General features: G+C 51.2%; 1 protein-coding gene across 1 annotated transcript; it reads left to right on the plus strand.

Annotated features, from left to right (window-relative positions):
- The first annotated feature begins 477 nt into the window (after positions 1 to 477).
- On the plus strand, positions 478 to 16,508 carry LOC135292957 (hydrocephalus-inducing protein homolog). Its single transcript, XM_064406989.1, has 9 exons — positions 478 to 744; positions 2,336 to 2,535; positions 6,284 to 6,408; positions 7,295 to 7,432; positions 7,862 to 7,975; positions 11,360 to 11,439; positions 11,870 to 11,977; positions 12,325 to 12,442; positions 12,795 to 16,508. The coding sequence occupies exons 1-5, from the start codon at positions 478 to 480 to the stop codon at positions 7,972 to 7,974; spliced, it is 843 nt and encodes a 280-aa protein (XP_064263059.1). The 3' UTR covers position 7,975; positions 11,360 to 11,439; positions 11,870 to 11,977; positions 12,325 to 12,442; positions 12,795 to 16,508.
- The last annotated feature ends 359 nt before the right edge of the window (positions 16,509 to 16,867 follow it).

Here is a 16,867-nt window from a genome sequence, read left to right on the forward strand (position 1 = left end):
TATGATTCTTCCTTGCTGCTTTACTGCCCATTTAAATTCTCTTTGCCATCTCCTTGTTTTAGGGATTGTCTTGTTGTGTTCCTTCTTTGGCTTTTCAGGTTTGCTTTTATTCCCAGTAAGGCCACAGTGTTTGGTCTCCTCTCTTGCTGGTCTGCCTGCATGACTGTATCCCCAGAATGTGCCTACCCAAACCTGATCTGCTAGAAGGGAATTTCTTCCTTCCTCCAGGAGAATGTGCTGGTTTGCTTTCAGGGAGCACATTCCCCCTCTGGAACATGACTGCATGGCTGAGTGCAGGCAGAAGCCAGCAGGTTTCTTGGCCTTGTTGAATGTGCAGATGACTTGATTCAGGTGCTCTGTCTCCATCCTGCTGGTGCTGACCTGCTTGGTCCTTCCTTGCCACCAGGCCCTGCCCCGCTGGCCCTGGCCAAAATGCTGGAGCCAGAGAGAAGGGACTCCAGCTGACCCTTGTGAATGATGTGCCTGCACCTGCTCAGCTGGAAGGGCTTTGGAAAAGGGGTCAAGGAGGGATGTCAGCCGGGCAGGGACAGGTCTCCTGTCGTCCTGTTTGCACAAGTGTCAAAATCATCATTTGATGTCTTTGCTGCAGATTCCTCGGCTGGTGAAGGTGTGCATGGAGAGCTGCCCTTATTTCCAGCTGGCGTGGCCCAGGGGTGTGTACCACACGGTGCCAGCAGGCGCCTCTGCCCCTGTGCCATCCGCTTCAGCCCCGAGGAGAACAAGGTGAGCCTGGAGGAGCCCAAGCACAGAATTCTCTGCAAAGCCATTGTTTTCCCTGCACTCTGGGTGCAGCCCATTCCATGCTGGGAGCTTGGCTCCAGGCTGTGGGCAGGCAGCCTGCAGCCAGTCCCAGCTTGGCACGGGCTGCCAGGCACTGCAGCCAGGCCTGACAGGCTCTGCTTCCCCTCCCTGCACATCCCTGAGCATTGCCAAGGGAAGATGCACAGGGAACAGGATGAAAATGACAGAGGGCTGTTGATAGATGTTGGGCCATCTCTAGGTACAGCGGAAGGGGGTTCATGATGATGAGGAACAAAGAGGTCAGAGAGCTTTCCTCCTTCCTGGCTGGCAACAGCTTCCCTGGATCCCCCTGGGCTGGAGCAAGGACGGTGCTTTTTCCCAGCCTCTGCTCTGCAGCCTTGCAGCTGTGCTGTGCCAGAGCGCAAGTGAGCATGGTGCAGCTGCAGGGCCAGGGCAGAGGATGTGCTGTGCCCGTGAGCCCGGCCTGGCACAGGCACAGGCACACTGTTGCCAGGTTTTTAGAAGGTTTTTGGCAGGTTTGTAGAAGGTTTTTGGCAGGTTTTTAGAAGGTTTTTGGTTGGTTTTTAGAAGGTTTTTGGCAGGTTTTCTGAATATTTTGCCAAGTTTTTAGTAGGTTTTTGCCAGGTTTTTTTTTTGCTGGATGCCCTTGGTCAGCAGGAGGTTGCTGAGCTGCAGGGGACTTGGACAGCTGCCTGCAGGAGCTGGTGTAGGGCAGGTGCAAGCTGCAGGCAGAGCTGTGAGCCCAGAGCCCATGGCAGTGACACTGCTGTGCCTTTGTCTTCATGCCTGTCCCTGTGCTTGCTCTGTCAGCTGGCACCCATTGCGTGCCAAAGGTGCTTTTGTGTGCAGGTTTGAACAGCAGTGCTGAGGCCCTGGCAAGTCTGATCTCAGTGCTGGGATCTGGGGGGTCAGTGTTGTGATCTGGGGGCTTGTTCATACAGAAGGGTTGAGGACATGGCATGGAAGGGAGGAAGCCTTGCAGGGAAACAAAGAGAGGCTCTTTCCAACAGCATGCTAGAAAGCAATGTTAGCACTGTTACCACTGTTCTCCTCCTGACTTGGTTGGAGAGGCAAAGTTGGAGGGGAGTTCTGAGCCAACTATGTTTCTACACCAAGCCAGAGGTGCAGGAGCTCTTTGGGTGCAGCTGTTTTCTCATCTTTTTTTTTTTGCTGCTTTGAGTCAGTTTAACTTTGTCCTATTCTCAAACAGTGGGAATATAGAAACCTAAAGAGGAATGTCCTGTGTTCCCTAGCTCCATGTTCCTTAGAAGGGACTTAGGAATTACTGAACATCATTAAAATTTAGAGTAAAATTGATGGTGGCCTAGGGCAGTTCTCTGGATGACCAAGTGACAGAAGAGCTTAATGCCACTAAGATAGGTTTTGCAAAGTGCGCTAGTGCCTCTAAAATGTGACATATTAGTAGAGCTTAATGTTCATTTAGGGTGGGATAGGTAAATTGATGCCCGTGAAGAGTTATAGGAAATGGTTTTTCTTCTGCCATGGGGACAGCACTAAATGCCCTGTGCTGAGGCAGTTTCTTTTCCTGCAGGATTATTCCCACGAGCTCACCTGCATCACTACAAGGGGAAGGATAGTGGTGCCAATTCGGGCCATTGCTGCCCGAGCTGTCCTGGACTTCCCTGAGCAGCTGGACTTCTCCAGGTGTCCAGTCAAGAGCAGCAGCCAGAAGACTCTGCTGCTCCGCAACTCTGGGAACCTGGAAGCTCGTTTCCAGCTGAGCACCCAGAGGTGAGGATCTGTCCTTGTGCAAAACACCTTTGGGTGATAACAGGGCTGGGAAAGAGCAACAAAAGAAGCCTGAGCATCCCTGCAGCCCTGGCTGGAAGGGAGCAGGATGGATGGCAGCTGCTCTCGCTTTTGGTCTTCTGAGCAGGATGCAGCCTTTGAGCTTTCTCTGTCCCAGCTTTCCTGGAGGCTGCTGGAACATGTTGGCAGCTGGCTTGCACCCTCCTGAGCACAAGCAGCTTCTGAAATGCTTTCTCAGCACTGTCAGCCAAACAGAGCCATTCTCTGGGAGGCCACAGGCACGTGGCTTTCCAGGGATCCCTGCATCAGATGTCCAACATGAGCTGTGCTGCAGGCAGCCAGTGCAGTTCCTGTTCCTGAAGCTGATCTGATTTCCCTTGTCAGCGGAGGGCATCAGTCACCTCTTGTGTTCCATGATGAACCTTTGAAAGCCAGTTTAAAATTTCAAACAGAGATTTAAATCTCTGAATAAGGTTGTGCCCCCTTTTCCTTGAGATTTCTTTTTGAATACTCTGAAGTTCCTGTGTTTCTGCTGGTTTTTTTCATTTTGGTTTAAGTGTTTGACAAAAGATCATGAATTCTTCCTTGGGAACTTCCATGAAGGTCGAGCTCCTCTAATGCCTATCAATATACCACATGCCCATGGGTACTTGCACATGGTGTGTAGGAAATATGAGACATTTAGTGAATATTTGAAAAGCAATTGGGCTGATTTAGAAGATAAAAGTATAGAATAACTTTTGGAGGGGACCTCTGGCAATCATCTGAGCAGACACACTGCTCAAAGCAAGAGCAGTGTCTGGGGATTGGCAGGTGCCATTGGGAGATCTGGACCTGCCTTTAGATGCTGTGCAAGGAAACAAACATTCAAAGGGCCCTAGTTAAACAGCAGAAGAAAACAACCTATTAAACCCCTCTCCATACCTTATCTTTTTTGCCTGTCAGTAGTGCGGTAGTGCCTGTCAGGGTGCAGTAGTGATTCATTGAAACGGTAGATGTAACAGGATGAGAACTATCTTAAGGAACAGCTCACAATTCACAGATAAAAGGCCAAAAATTTAGCTTGTCAGCCCCATCTATTGGCACTGGTATTTTCATTTGGTTATTACAATGTCAGGAATGTCTCCTTCACGGCTCTTCTATCTGTGGGCTCAGGCAACAGCTTAGTGATGTTGGCTGAAATTCAGAGGAGTTAAGTTCAGCTGTAGAGCTTGTGTCCTTGGGTCTTGGGGAGCCAGGTCTGTGTGAGAGATGACTGCTACAGCAGGAACAGTGGAGTCTGGTGGGTACAGCCCGGGGTGGGATGTAGGAAATGCAGGGGCTGATTTGCACTTGGTTTTTCATTCCTGAAAACTGAGTCCTGAACTTGGCTGGATCCTCTTCTCCTGATAATTTGAAAAGAAGAAGATACCTTCTTTCTCAGGCAAGCCCTGAAGTCTCCCCCAAGAGTGTTATTGCCATCCTGCCATCTGAGGGCAGGAGCATGTAACATGGGGCAGCAGTGGGAAGGGAATGGCATAGAATGGAATGGGATGGAATGGATTGGAATGTAGTGCTGAAGTGTGGCCAGGGATTCCCTTAACTGGCAGCTTCTCTGTTCCAGTGAAATTTTTGGCAGAAGAATAAGAACAAAATGCTGTGCCTTGCCCAGAGCAGGCACTGATCCCCCCGAGCCCCAGCAGAGAGCTGCAGCAGCCCTGGCATCACCCCTGGAGCACATGCAGGAGCTCTGGGGCTGCTGGGGCCTGTCTTTCCACCCCTCTCTCCAAAGCCTCACATCCAGCACATAAGCACTGCTGTCCTAAGGCTTCTCCCTCAGCCAGCAGGGATGTTCTCACCAGTGGTAATGGGAACTGGTCAGGCCCATCATCGCAGCAATAGGTCCTTCATGAGCAGAACCTGAAGCAAGTTCATCACTGCTGATGTGAACAAAGTTCAGCTTGGCAGATGTTCTCTTTATTTTTGTGTGTGATGCATTCATCACCAAGTCCCCAGACGACACTTGGAAGTGACAGATTGAGCAGCAGCAAAGCACCAAGGCCAGGAACTTTTGTTTCCTCAGTGGGGCTGTACAAAAGCACAAAGGCCAGCAGCTGCTGGGCAGAAGCACATTTCCCCTGAGCTCTCCCTGAGCATCAAAGCAGAGAGTCTTGTGTTTGTCAGGCAAGAGCTGTTCACCTGGTGACCAGTCCTGATTGCTCCCGTTAAATCCAAAGTGCACCAACACATCTGCATAATTATTTCCAACACATTGCACAGAGTTTCTCTGCTGGGCCAAGCAAACAGTTACCAGCCTGGATGACAACCCACAGTCCTAGAGTGCATTGCTGGAAAATACACAGAAACCTCCTGTTCTGCTTCCTTGATGCGCTCCTGTTCATGGTGCTTCATTGAGCTGGGATTGGATCCTTCAAGCTGGAAATGGCATCCTCCTTTTGGGTTTCCATGTCACTGTATTTCTCTAATCTGCATTTGCATTCTTTCAGAGTTTTGACTGCTCCCTTTCTTAGAGTAGCTTTCATTGAAGTACTGCTAAAATGTGCCCTTTTTAGGCTAAATCAGGATGTTTTCAAGGTAAAACACACCAAAGAACCACACTGCAAATTCAACAGTTATAAGTCCTTGGTCTTCAAGGAAAAGTTCCTTCTCCCTGTCTGATTACTAGGCTGTAATATCCCAGGACAGGGAGTGCTGTAACATTTGAACCTCTTGAGATGAGGTTTATAAGCAGGAAAAGCTTAAGGAGAAGAGAAATTCCTGAAGTACTCATTGTCCAGTTGTGCATGCAGATGGCTCTGAAGCCTCTCTGTGCTCTTCACAAACCATTCTCTGATGGGATTGCTGGTAGTAGGAGCCTTGAGTCTCATTGCAGAGAGCTGGATGCAGAGTATGGGGAGCTGAGGTCATTTTACCCACAGGATCTTGTGAGAGCTGGATCTCCTCAGCAGTGGCTCCATGGCTGTTTCTGACCCTGCCCTGTCTTCTGCTGACTGTGGTCGGTTTGCTCCCTGCTTGCCCAAGTGTGAAAAATGCCAATCACCTGTGTTAAAGTTTTAAAAGTTTAATAGTAATAAAATAGTTATAAAAATAGTAATAAAAACTAGAGAAATAAGAATTTGGACAATCAAAGTTAGGACAATAAAAAAGCAAGGAATTATGGATATCTAGGTGCTCTGCTCTGCCACAGAACATTTTTGCTAACAAAGGATTAACTCTTAAAAGCAATAGCCTGTTGCATCTTCATATATCTCATACATGATGCAAACATTCCTTTCAAACTAGAGATTTTTCTGTTTATTGTCATCTTCCCCCCTCATCTTGTAAATCAGTCATCTTGGTCCCCACAAAGTCTGGTTCTCCCCAGTGAGGAGGCAATAATTCTTCTCTTGGGATTTTGGGTGTCTTGTTGCTGTTATCTCTGTGCAAAGAATTTCTTGATTATCTTATCCATTTCTTGAGCTAGTTAGAAAAAGTATCTTACATCACATAGTTTCTATTTTGATATTGCGTTATAGCCGAAAACAATATTTAACACTCCACTTAAAAAGGATTCATACTGTACTACAAAATAACTTTCCAACACAACACATTCAGGATTCATTTTAATATTTGCGAGGAGCCAATGATCTAATATGCCTTTTTCACCCCAAGAGAGCTGAGGCGAGCTGCAGTGCAGAAGGGATCTCACGGCCAGGTGTGGCCAGCCCTGATGGCTCTCTTTGTGTTGCAGTCCTTTCTCCATGACTCCGGCCACGGGAGCTCTGGGCGCTGGTGGCACCGTGCAGGTGACAGTGGGATTCCACGCGCTGACGGCCGGTGACCATTGCGGGTGCCTGGCAGTGTGCTGCAGCACAGGTGAGTGCTGGGCCTGCCCGGGCACAGGACAGCTCTGCACCACGGCTCCCTGCTGTCCCATCCCCTCCATTCCCTCCAGAGGTGCCTCCCCTGCTCAGCTTCACCCCAAAGCAAACTGAGAACTCCTTGCTGTTTGGCGGCTTGAGAAAGTGGTCCCCTCTAACAAGCTAAGATTTTGGACTCCTGTTTTGCTGGGAGTTGCTGAGTGGAGGAAGGAGGATCCCTGATCCTCCACTGCCATGTGGCTGTGCCTGGGTGAAGTTTTCTTTTATTCCTGAGCAGTGCTGTATGTGAGCTCTCCATCAGACTGTCTCCAATGCAATGGATTTCTTGCACACCTCTGTCCCATATGCTGCTTCTCCACTGGCTTGTCACAGAGCCTTTTCCTGTGTGGCCCTTACACATATATGTAGTTTCTGTCTAACAACAGTTTCAGGCCCTCACGTTCCTTTTTTTGACAAATCAAAACAAATTTTTCTCTGTCCCCATTTGCCAGGCTGTTCTTGCTGTTGCAAACCTCTCACATCTATCTCCCATTTGATTTCTAGGCTGAGGAATCCCATTCAGTCTTAATGTAGAAACTATTCTGTACTTTACTAATCTTTACTTTGCCCTTTTATTTTATTTTTTTGTCACCGGAGCACATGGACCAATCCCACTGTACAGCTCTACAAACACACTCAGAAATAAGGTGTTGCAGGAGCTGCCCGGACATCCCCACGCTCTCCACACAGAGCTGTCAGGATGTGATCAATGGACTGATCCACAGAACTGCTCATTCAGCTCAAAACTGTGACCCTTCCTTCTGTGACCTGTGGTTTGCTGTGTTCCTTGTGCTTCCATCAGCCAGTGAGCTGAGCAAAGACTCCCCTTTGCTTTGTTCCAGGTAAAGAAAGAATCCACACACACCTCCATGGAGAAGCTGTGGATGTCAACGTTGGGTTGAGCACAAATTCTGTGGAGCTTGACAAGACTTTGATCACCATGTCAAGCCACAGAACCGTGTGTGCTCCCCCCAGAGCAGGTAGCTGCAAGCCCCATCCAGCCTGGCTTTGAACACTTGCAGGGCTGGAACCTGCACAACTTCCCTGGGGAACCTGCTCCAGTGTCTCACCACCCTCACAGGAAAAAATGTCATCCCAAATATCTAACCTAAATTTCCTTTCCTTCAATTTCTACCCATTACTTCTTGGTCTGCCACTCCAGGACCCCAGAGATGTTTGAAACTCAGCCAGCTGGTGGCTCCAATTGGAAACCAGCCCAAGGAATGGGTTAGGAATTAGAAGTCAGCCCCAAGGGATATCTGCTGAGGGAAGAGATGGGTCCATATCTTGTCCTGCAGCATCAGGAGCTGGTTGCATCCAGCTCAGAGTCAGGGACTAGCACTGAGGCAGCCTGGAAAAGACAGTGTAACAGAGGGAATGCTTGTTCTGAAATGGACATCTCTCCCCAGGCCGTGAGAGCAGGCTGCACCTCAGAGGGGAAGGCCAAGGACCCGTGGTTGAACTCAGCTGTGATACTCTGGACCTTGGGGACATTTTTGTCAACACCCCCCCATGTCTGTGAGGTGAGCAGCAGGGCTGGGGATGGATGCTGATGGCTCCTGAGGCAGCAGCAAGCCTGGTGGAGCTGTGGAATTCCTGCCAAGCTGGGCAGTTGTGAGCAGGGAATATTTGATGTGCTGGTCAAATCTGGGGGGTCAGAAAGATGTGTCTGTTGTTCATGAAGCCTGTCTTGTTTGAAAAGACAGGAGTCTGTGAAGGAAGGCAAAAGCCTCCTGTGAAATGGAAAAGGTAACCCCCCTCCTTCCGAATTATCACAATTTCAGAATTAAAAGGGCTCTCAGGCAAAGATATGGGAATGGGAATAACAGTTTTTTACTAGGAAGAAAAAAAAACTAAATAACAATGTAATTTAGCACAAGCAAAAAGCCACTGGCAGAGTGAGAAAAACCTGACACCCTGAGAAGTCAGGGTGTTGATAGTAGTCCAGCCAGATGGTGGCTGCTCCTCCTGGAGCGGCGATCTGCAGAAGGGTGTAGATCCTTTCTGAAAATGCGGCGAAGGAGCAGCTGGGCCTTGGTTCCTGATTCCTCTGGGAAATCCAGCGAAGAAGGCTGTCTGTGGTCTCAGAAATGCTTGTTTTATGGTGGCAGGGATGCTTGGCTCCTCCCTCTGGGTGGAGCATCTCCCAATGGGATGATGTAACTAATCTTACCAGCCACAGTGAGTAATTCAATAGCCCATTAGCAGGAGATTATCTTCCTGGCAGTGTCATTGTTCTTGAAAGAGATAAGAAAAACTGCCTAACCCCCAACAGATGGCAAAAATAGAATACATGCTTATTTTACAAGCCAGGACAACATGACAACCCCAAAGTCTCTGTGGCGTGTCAGAAAGCTCAGGAATGAACCTGCAGGGCTTGGATAAACATCATTGGTGTGCGTCCCCCAGAGCACAAGCGGCCCCCCAACAAGACTTCAAAGCTGAGGGACAAAGCTTCCCCCTTCAGCTCTCCACAGCAGCTCCAGGGAGTCTCTCTCCATTGCAAGGTCTCCTTTGTCAGTCTACAGTGACAAAAGGTGCCTGCAAGAGGCATTTGCATTGGAACTCTCCCAGATGGGTGGAGGAAGAGGTGATTCCTGAGGAAAGCAAAGTGCATCACCATCTGGGAAGACACCAGCATGAGTTCCCCACAACTCTAGGCCATTAATTGGTGCCCAAAAAGTAGGTAATAAAACAGTGCTCCATAGTGTGGGGCCCATAGGGCAGGTATTTGTTTGTTCATCACCAGCAGTGAGGGGGAAGCTCCACCACAAAATCATTCGCCCGTTCTTCACACAGTACTAGTTTTATACTTTTTTTACTTCATGGGCACATTATACTTTCCTAACCTTCATCTCATAGCATATTTTCTAATTACATGATTAAAAAGCCCTCATGGCACACTTGCAGTTTCTGCACAAGGTGGTCATCACTCTTCTGCTGGTCATTTTGGATGAAGGCTCAGAAGGCTTCCTCAGGCATGAACTTCTCACCTATCATTTCTGCACAGTCTACAAGACTGTCTGCTCAAATAGCCAGTGGTTACCATTTGCGGTTAGCTTTTTCTGCTAAATTTGCTGATTTCTAGAGAGTGCCTCATTCGCATCCCCTGCTACAAAATAAATGCTTCTTTCAGCACAGCTACAGCTTTTAGCATAACTCAAGAATTTCCTCATTGCCTCGGCACCAAAAAAAAAGTGAAGTAGGAGGGGGCAAACCAGGGAGGGTGATGGGGCAACATTATCTTATTGCCCAGGCATTCCTTGGGTAAAGCAACATCCATCCATGGGCCAGCACTTTAGCTTGGATGACAATGCGGACAAAATTGCTGCCCCTTCCTGCTGCTGTAGCTGACTCCAAATCACGAGAAATGTGCCAACTCTGCCAAAGACTGGCAGACATGGTGAGATAAAAAGAGCTAGTCTGCTGAAAAGGAGACCAAATGAATGTTTTCTAATGCCCCCTTTTCATCCTTTCCCCAGCCAAGCCAGAGCAATGTCCTTCCTCCCTGTCACCAATGGTGACCCAGGCACGGGATGCAGCGTGGGGACAGAGCCCGCCGCTGCTCTCAGTGCCCTGCCCTGCCCTTCCCTGCCTGCCTTGCCTGCTGAGTCCTGCCCTGCCCTTCCCTGCCTGCCTTGCCTGCTGAGTCCTGCCCTGCCCTTCCCTGCCATGCCGTGCGGTGCCCGGCCAGCCCCAGGAGCCACCCTGCCAAGCTGTGGCGCCTGGTGAACAGCCCCCGGGTCCGCTCTGTGCGCTGGGACAGCCGGGCCCAGGGGCTGCTTGTCGACTGCTCCCTCTTCGAGCGGGAGCTGCTCGGCCCGGGCCCCGCCTGCAGGGGCGGTGGCTCTGGGGCGGGTCCGGTGCCGCGCCCCTTCAGGGCCGCGCAGTTCCGCAGCTTCGTCCACCAGCTCTACCGCTACAGCTTCCGCAAGGTGCCGGGCTGGCTCGGCACGGCTGCGCCGGGCGATGCCGGGGGCTGGCTGCACTACAGCAGCCCCTGCTTCCGCCGCGACCGCCCCGACCTCCTGCTCCGCGTCAAGAGAGCAGGGAATAAACCTGACCTGGTAGGAGTTGCGTCACCAAGCTGGGTGTCCCAATTTTGTGCTGATGTCCATGGATAAATTTGCTGCAGGATGACAGGGGAGGCCAGGCTGAGCGACTCTTGAAGGAACAGGGGAAAAAAAGAGAAGTAAGGACTCAGGGTAGAAGTCCAAATCACTGCCTAAAAGTAGTACCAGTCTGCTGGTATCAGTCCTGACCCACAAGCCAAACAAGGAGCAGAGCATCAGAGGCCAACCGATTGAAAAATCACAGTAAATCCAGTAAAAAAAGGAGAAGCTTGAATGAGCCCTGATTAGCGAGACCTAAGAGGACAGAGGGAGCACTTTGGATCCGTTCCTTAGCCAAGCTGGTGCAGCCTGCAGGCCTCGTGGGGAGCTCTGTCCCTCCCAGCTCTTCCTGCCAGAGCTGATGCTAGAGTTGGAGCAGCTGCTGCTCGCTGCAGACGGCACTTTGTAGATGCCAGGTAATGGAGCTGGTTCATGACTCAGCTGCCAGCAGCCCTGAGCTTCAGCCATTTCAGTGGAGACTGAGGTCTCTCTGTCAGCACAGAGAAAGAACAAGGCTGGGCTTCTTTGTGGCAGCTGGGGCTGTCTGTGTTTCAAGCTCTCCTGGGTGCCCTTTGCACTACGAGGGCTGAGATTTTATTGAGATACTTCAGTGTTTGGAAACACGCTTCTGAATACTTGGAATGATCCCTGTTCTTTGAAGAGCAGGCTTCAACTTGCCAAGTGAGAGTCTGCCTTTCAGGCCATCTCTGACAGTCCCTGGTAGAAGGACAATTGCTGCCCAAGGGAAAGGTGCACAGAGGCCAATACTGACTCAGTGTTCCCTTTGCTTCCCAGATGCCATCTGACCAACATCTCCAGGAGGGCTGCCCTGCATGGCAGGAAGAGACAGAGGAGAGCCTGTGACCATTGGACAGGTAGACTTCTTCTGTTTGTAGATATATTTGGAGATTTCTTTGGTTCCATTTATCAATGCTTATAGTTCCATTTATGTATTATAGTGTTCTGTTTATATGTCCATATATTTATAAATCTGTATAGTTAAATGTGGATATGTATAGAGTTTCAGAAGTGATATAATTATATTTCTATATATGTAATTATATTTATAGATTTTCAAAGTTAAATTTACATATAAGTAGAGTAAAATATATATATATGTATGAAGTTATATTTGTAAATGCGCACAGTTATCTAGTAAGAGGAATATGAGTGTTTTACTGAATAGATTGATGTTTGTGTAGGTCTAGGATGCATTTTTTACTTCTTTCCCCCATGGCTGCCTTTTTCACCTCTTGCTTTTCCCCCTGTGCCCGCTCTGTCCCCTCTCCCTGGGCTGGGTCCAAGCTGGCGGCCGGGCCGGGCGCAGCAGCAGCTCCAGCCCCGGGTGTCCCTGGAGCGCTGGGAGCTGCCAGTGGCCCCAGGCACTGTCCCCTGAGGAGCTGCTGAAGGACGGTGAGACTGAGGGGGCTGAGGGGGCGGTGGCGCTGAAGGGAGGCTGACCCTGAGCTGCTGCTGGGGCTGAGGGCTGTGGGGCAGCCGAGGCCCATGGTGGCACTGAGGTGACAGGCAAGTGGCACAGGCTGAGGGGATGGCGGGTCTAAGGGGACGGGATGGGTCAGAAGGGACTGAGGGGGGTGAGAGGACTGTGAGGGGCTGAAGAAGCTGAAGGGGGCTGGGGGTTTGCCGAGAGCATGGTGGGGCTGAGGGGATGGAGGGGCCAGCAGGGAGCACAGAGGGCTCTGGGACTGCAGCTCTGCCAGGCCTTGGAACCAATTCCAGAGCCTCCACTTTTGCCACAGCTGTAAGGAAGACTACGAGGACAGCCGGAGACTGCCAGGAGCCAGCAGGGAGAAGCTGAGTGCCAGCAGCAGGAGCAGTGAGCAGGACCCTGCTGCTGCCAGCCTGGAGAGAGCCCGGGTGAGGCCTCAGGGCCGGGGAGGCAGGGTGGGGCTGAGGCTGGCGTGGGCTGTGGCCGTGGGCCCTGCCCGTGCTGGGGCTGCTCAGCGCAGCTGCCCCGGCTGGCACAGGGGCTGTCCTTGGGCAAGGCAGCTGTGCCGGCAGGGCCCGGGAGCTGTGCCGGCTCTGCCGGGCTGCCGGGGCTGCGGGACGGTCCCGCCGCGGCTGTGCTCGCCACAGCCCAGCCCGCTCTGCTGCTTTCTCTTTCTAACCCTCCTGGGGAGGCTCTGACATTTCCTCTTCCCTGATGGAAGTGCAGCTGCTGCCAAAGGAAACGTCCCCATTCTGACTCAGTGTTCCCTTTGCTTCCCAGATGTCCCATCTGCTCTCCGTGTCCAGGAGATCTGCCAAACTTCATCTGCAGGATCAGAACAACTGGTGTCCTTTGGCCACCTCCAGTTCCCACTGAAGATGGGTGTTGCCAGGATTTTTAGTGAAAAAGCCTCTGCTAGGATTTTTCCCCTCCTGAGGAGCTGAGGGCCTCAGGAAAGAAATGTAAACAATAACTATCTGCTGCTGTGGAGTGCCACAGGTGAATCTTCCATTGGTTCATGTGGATTGTTTTCAATCAGTGACCAATCACAGCCACCTGTGCCAAGGCTGTGAGCAGTCACAGGATTTTTGTTATTCATTCCTGTTCTATTCTTGTCTTTGTAGCCTTCTGATCTTCTTCTCTCTGTTCTTTTAGTATAGTTATAATGTAGTGTTTTAGTATAATATATATCATAATAAATCAGCCTTCTGATCAACATGGAGTCAAGCCTTGTGTCCTCGCACCAGGGGTCCAAGTCAAAGCAACAATTGGTGACCCCTGGACGTGTGAAACTGATGGTCACCCCAAGAGTGACCATGGAATCTAGCCTGGAGCTGAAGAAACGAGACCCTGAAGATGGGCAGAGTTCACAGCCAAGGCGAACGGGAGAACCTGTTGGACTTTCCTGGAGATTGTGTCCAGAGACCGCAGAGCAGCAGAGCTGCACAGCTGGATCCACAAGGACACTGTCTAAAGGTACTGTTATTTTTTCCCTTTCTGAAGATCCTGCCATTCGCAAAAGGTGGGAGGAAAGTTGGGAAAAGGTACCTTCAGAAGCTCAGGTTCCGTTTACTGCGTCAGAGGAGAAAGTTATTAAATTCTGGTGCAGATGGGGACACAGGAACAGAATTCCTTATCGTCAGTGGGAGAGAGATTGTTATGAGTTTTTCAAATGGGCAAAATTTCATAGATTTTTTACAAATGTCGTCTACTCCCTTGATTTCGATTTATGGGAGCTCATGGACGCTGCTTTTCATTGGGCACTAGGCCAGGGTGTTGGGTACCCAGAGGTGTTTCTAGTGCACATATACATTTATCTTTTTAATTTGAAAACATTGCACAATGCGAGGGACATCCTGGCTCAGGCGCGCAGTCGCTTGCTGTCCCCGCCAGGTTCAGCACGAAAGAAGCCTCTCAAAGAAGACGAACCGCGGGTTTGCAGCCCCCCCGCACAGCCCACAGCTGAGCAAAAGTTTTTCTCTGCTCCCTCGGAGCAAACAGATCTGCCTTCCACCCCCGCTCCTTCTCTTGGGGGGGATGGGGAGCCGGCCCCGCCGCTTTCCGGGCCGGCCCCGCCCGCTTCGCCGCGGAACTCTCCGCTTCCCCCACCCCGGGAGGGGGCGGATCCGGCTCCGCCTCAGCCAGCCCCGCGGGAGGCGCCGGACCCCGCGGCTCCGCCTCAGCCGGCTCCGCCCGCGGCCCCGCAGCCGCCCGAGCCAGCTCCGCCGGCTCTGATGACTGCGCCTGCGCCGCGGCACCCGGAACCGCCTCCCGCCGATCCGCCCTTGTTGCCAGGCAGCGCGATCAACAACAGTGATTCCCCGGCTGTGCTGCTGCTCCCGGGAGCTGCAGGAGCTGCCTCCGTGTCTTCTTCTTTCTCTGCATCCCAGCCGGCAACTGAATTCGCAATGGTGCAGGCGGCGCCTGCGCGGGCCGACCCCGTTCCGAGCCCGCCGCCCCCGCCTGTCCCGCCGCTCCCTGCCGATCCAATTGCAGTGCAAGAGCTTGCCGAGAATGGTGCTGAGCCCACGGGATCGACTCAAGAGTCGACACCAGCGCCCGTGCTGCCCGCACCACCCACCCCAGTTGTCCCGCAGGTTTCCGGAGCTCCGTCAGTCGCATCAGACCCTGCGAAGAGCCTGTCCTTCTGTGGAGGGGGCATGGCCCGCCAGCTAACTGCAGGAGCAGTTCGGCTGGCTGTGTTCAAAATCAGTATGGTTTCTGGGTCATTTCGCGCGTGGTCGGGGGCTTCTCCCTGGGGGTTGGGGTGCCTGCCTCCCCCCGAGCGCCCCAGCGGCGTGGGGGAGTTGGCTCCTGTGGCATCTGCCTCTGGTTCCCAGCCCAGTGGGGATGGGGGTGGTGCCGAGGGGCAGAAAGCAGGAGCAGTGCCATTTGCCTTGCAGGAGCAAGAGAAACAGAGCAAAGCCAGCATTGCTCGCTTGCTCTGGGGACAAGAAACCCTCAGATCTGGGATGACAATTCCTGAGAAAGCTTCTCTTCTCGAGCTGCCGGTGTGCACCGGTGCTGCTGGGGGGAGGAAGCAGTGGGTCATTTCTGCTCTGAAGACACTGGCAGCATGGTCCTGCCAGGTTCTGAGCATGCAGAGCCCGCCTCACAGGCTGGTTCTGGGCCGTTTGGCTCATTTTCATGGGCCGGGGCCACTGCCCCGTCCAGTGCTGGGTTTGGGGACTTTGCTTTCCCCGCAGGGACCTGGGCCACCATTCTGTGAGCCAGGTCTGGGTTCTCTGGTCCGCCCACCAGGACCAGGGCCACCGAAGGGTCCTAGAGACCCTCTGCTGCTGCTACTCTTCTTCTTTTCAAAAAAAAAAAAAAAAAAAAAAAAAAAAAAAAAAATTTATAAAGAAAAGTGGAAAGAGCTAGCAGCTCAAAAGCATTGAAAAGCCAAAAGTTAGCCTCAGCCCAAGTGGTTCAATGAAGGGCTGTGGCCAGGGCATTCCAGAATTTTCTCTGAATTGTTTCATGACTGTCAATTAATTTTTCATGATTCTTGTTTTCTTTAGCAGTTCTTTGTTTCAGAATTCTGCAAGCCTGTTTCAGGACCAAAGGGGACTTCCAGAGATGTCAAAGAAGAACATCTTCAGTCCATGGACTCTGTCCTGAAACTCAGCTGCTTGGACTTGAAACAATGAACTTTCTCTGCATGAGTTTTTTGCATTTTCTTATATTTTAAGATTGTTATAGTGATATGATATAATTTAATGTTTGATAGGTGAAGAATTTCCCTGAACATTCCACATCAGCAGATGATTGAGATTTTGATTGGCAACAGATGAACCTCAAGAGGTGCTTGTTCTCTCTTCTGCAAGGGCCCAGTAGAAGAGATTGCAAACATTTCTTTTTCTATTTAATTTAATAATTTAAAAGGGTGAGATGTTGCCAGGATTTTTAGTGAAAAAGCCTCTGCTAGGATTTTTCCCCTCCTGAGGAGCTGAGGGCCTCAGGAAAGAAATGTAAACAATAACTATCTGCTGCTGTGGAGTGCCACAGGTGAATCTTCCATTGGTTCATGTGGATTGTTTTCAATCAGTGACCAATCACAGCCACCTGTGCCAAGGCTGTGAGCAGTCACAGGATTTTTGTTATTCATTCCTGTTCTATTCTTGTCTTTGTAGCCTTCTGATCTTCTTCTCTCTGTTCTTTTAGTATAGTTATAATGTAGTGTTTTAGTATAATATATATCATAATAAATCAGCCTTCTGATCAACATGGAGTCAAGCCTCGTGTCCTCGCACCAGGGGTCCAAGTCAAAGCAACAGATGGGAGCACCTGCAGAGCAGAGGGGACCAGCTGCAGCTCCAGGCCCAGCTCTTGCTGGTCACGGCTGAGTCTGTGACAAGCTCCAGGAGCTGCTGCCATCTCCCTCCCTGTTGGCAGCTCCCTCCCTCCAGCCCACAGGCCCTGCCCATCCCCTTTATTCCCTCCCAGCTCACCCCTTCGCTTTGCCTTCCCTTATTAAACAGTTTGTCTTTTTCATTTGACTCGTGGATCTGTCCATGGAGCTAAAGCAGCACAAATCCTGAGCCCGGGGACACGCAGGGCCCTGCTGCCGTTCTCTTCCATGCCGTCGTCTGTGCATGGGCAGAGAGGAACAAGGGCAGCTCAGGCTGCAAAGGTCCCTGTCCTGCTGCTCCAGTTGCACAGCACTGTGGAGTTGAAGGTCGTGCTGAGTACGCTGAAGGGAACAAGAACCCTGGGATTTAGAAGAGCCAGCCTGAGTATGCTCTTCCATGGCAAACATCCACCGAGGGCAGAGGAGCTTGCGGTGCTGGAAGTTCTCCCCAAGAGCTTCCTGAAAGCACAGCAATGCTCCATGCACACACAGGGACAGGAAG

Source organism: Passer domesticus, unplaced genomic scaffold (assembly GCF_036417665.1).
Source record: "Passer domesticus isolate bPasDom1 unplaced genomic scaffold, bPasDom1.hap1 HAP1_SCAFFOLD_60, whole genome shotgun sequence".
NCBI classification, from domain to species: domain Eukaryota; kingdom Metazoa; phylum Chordata; class Aves; order Passeriformes; family Passeridae; genus Passer; species Passer domesticus.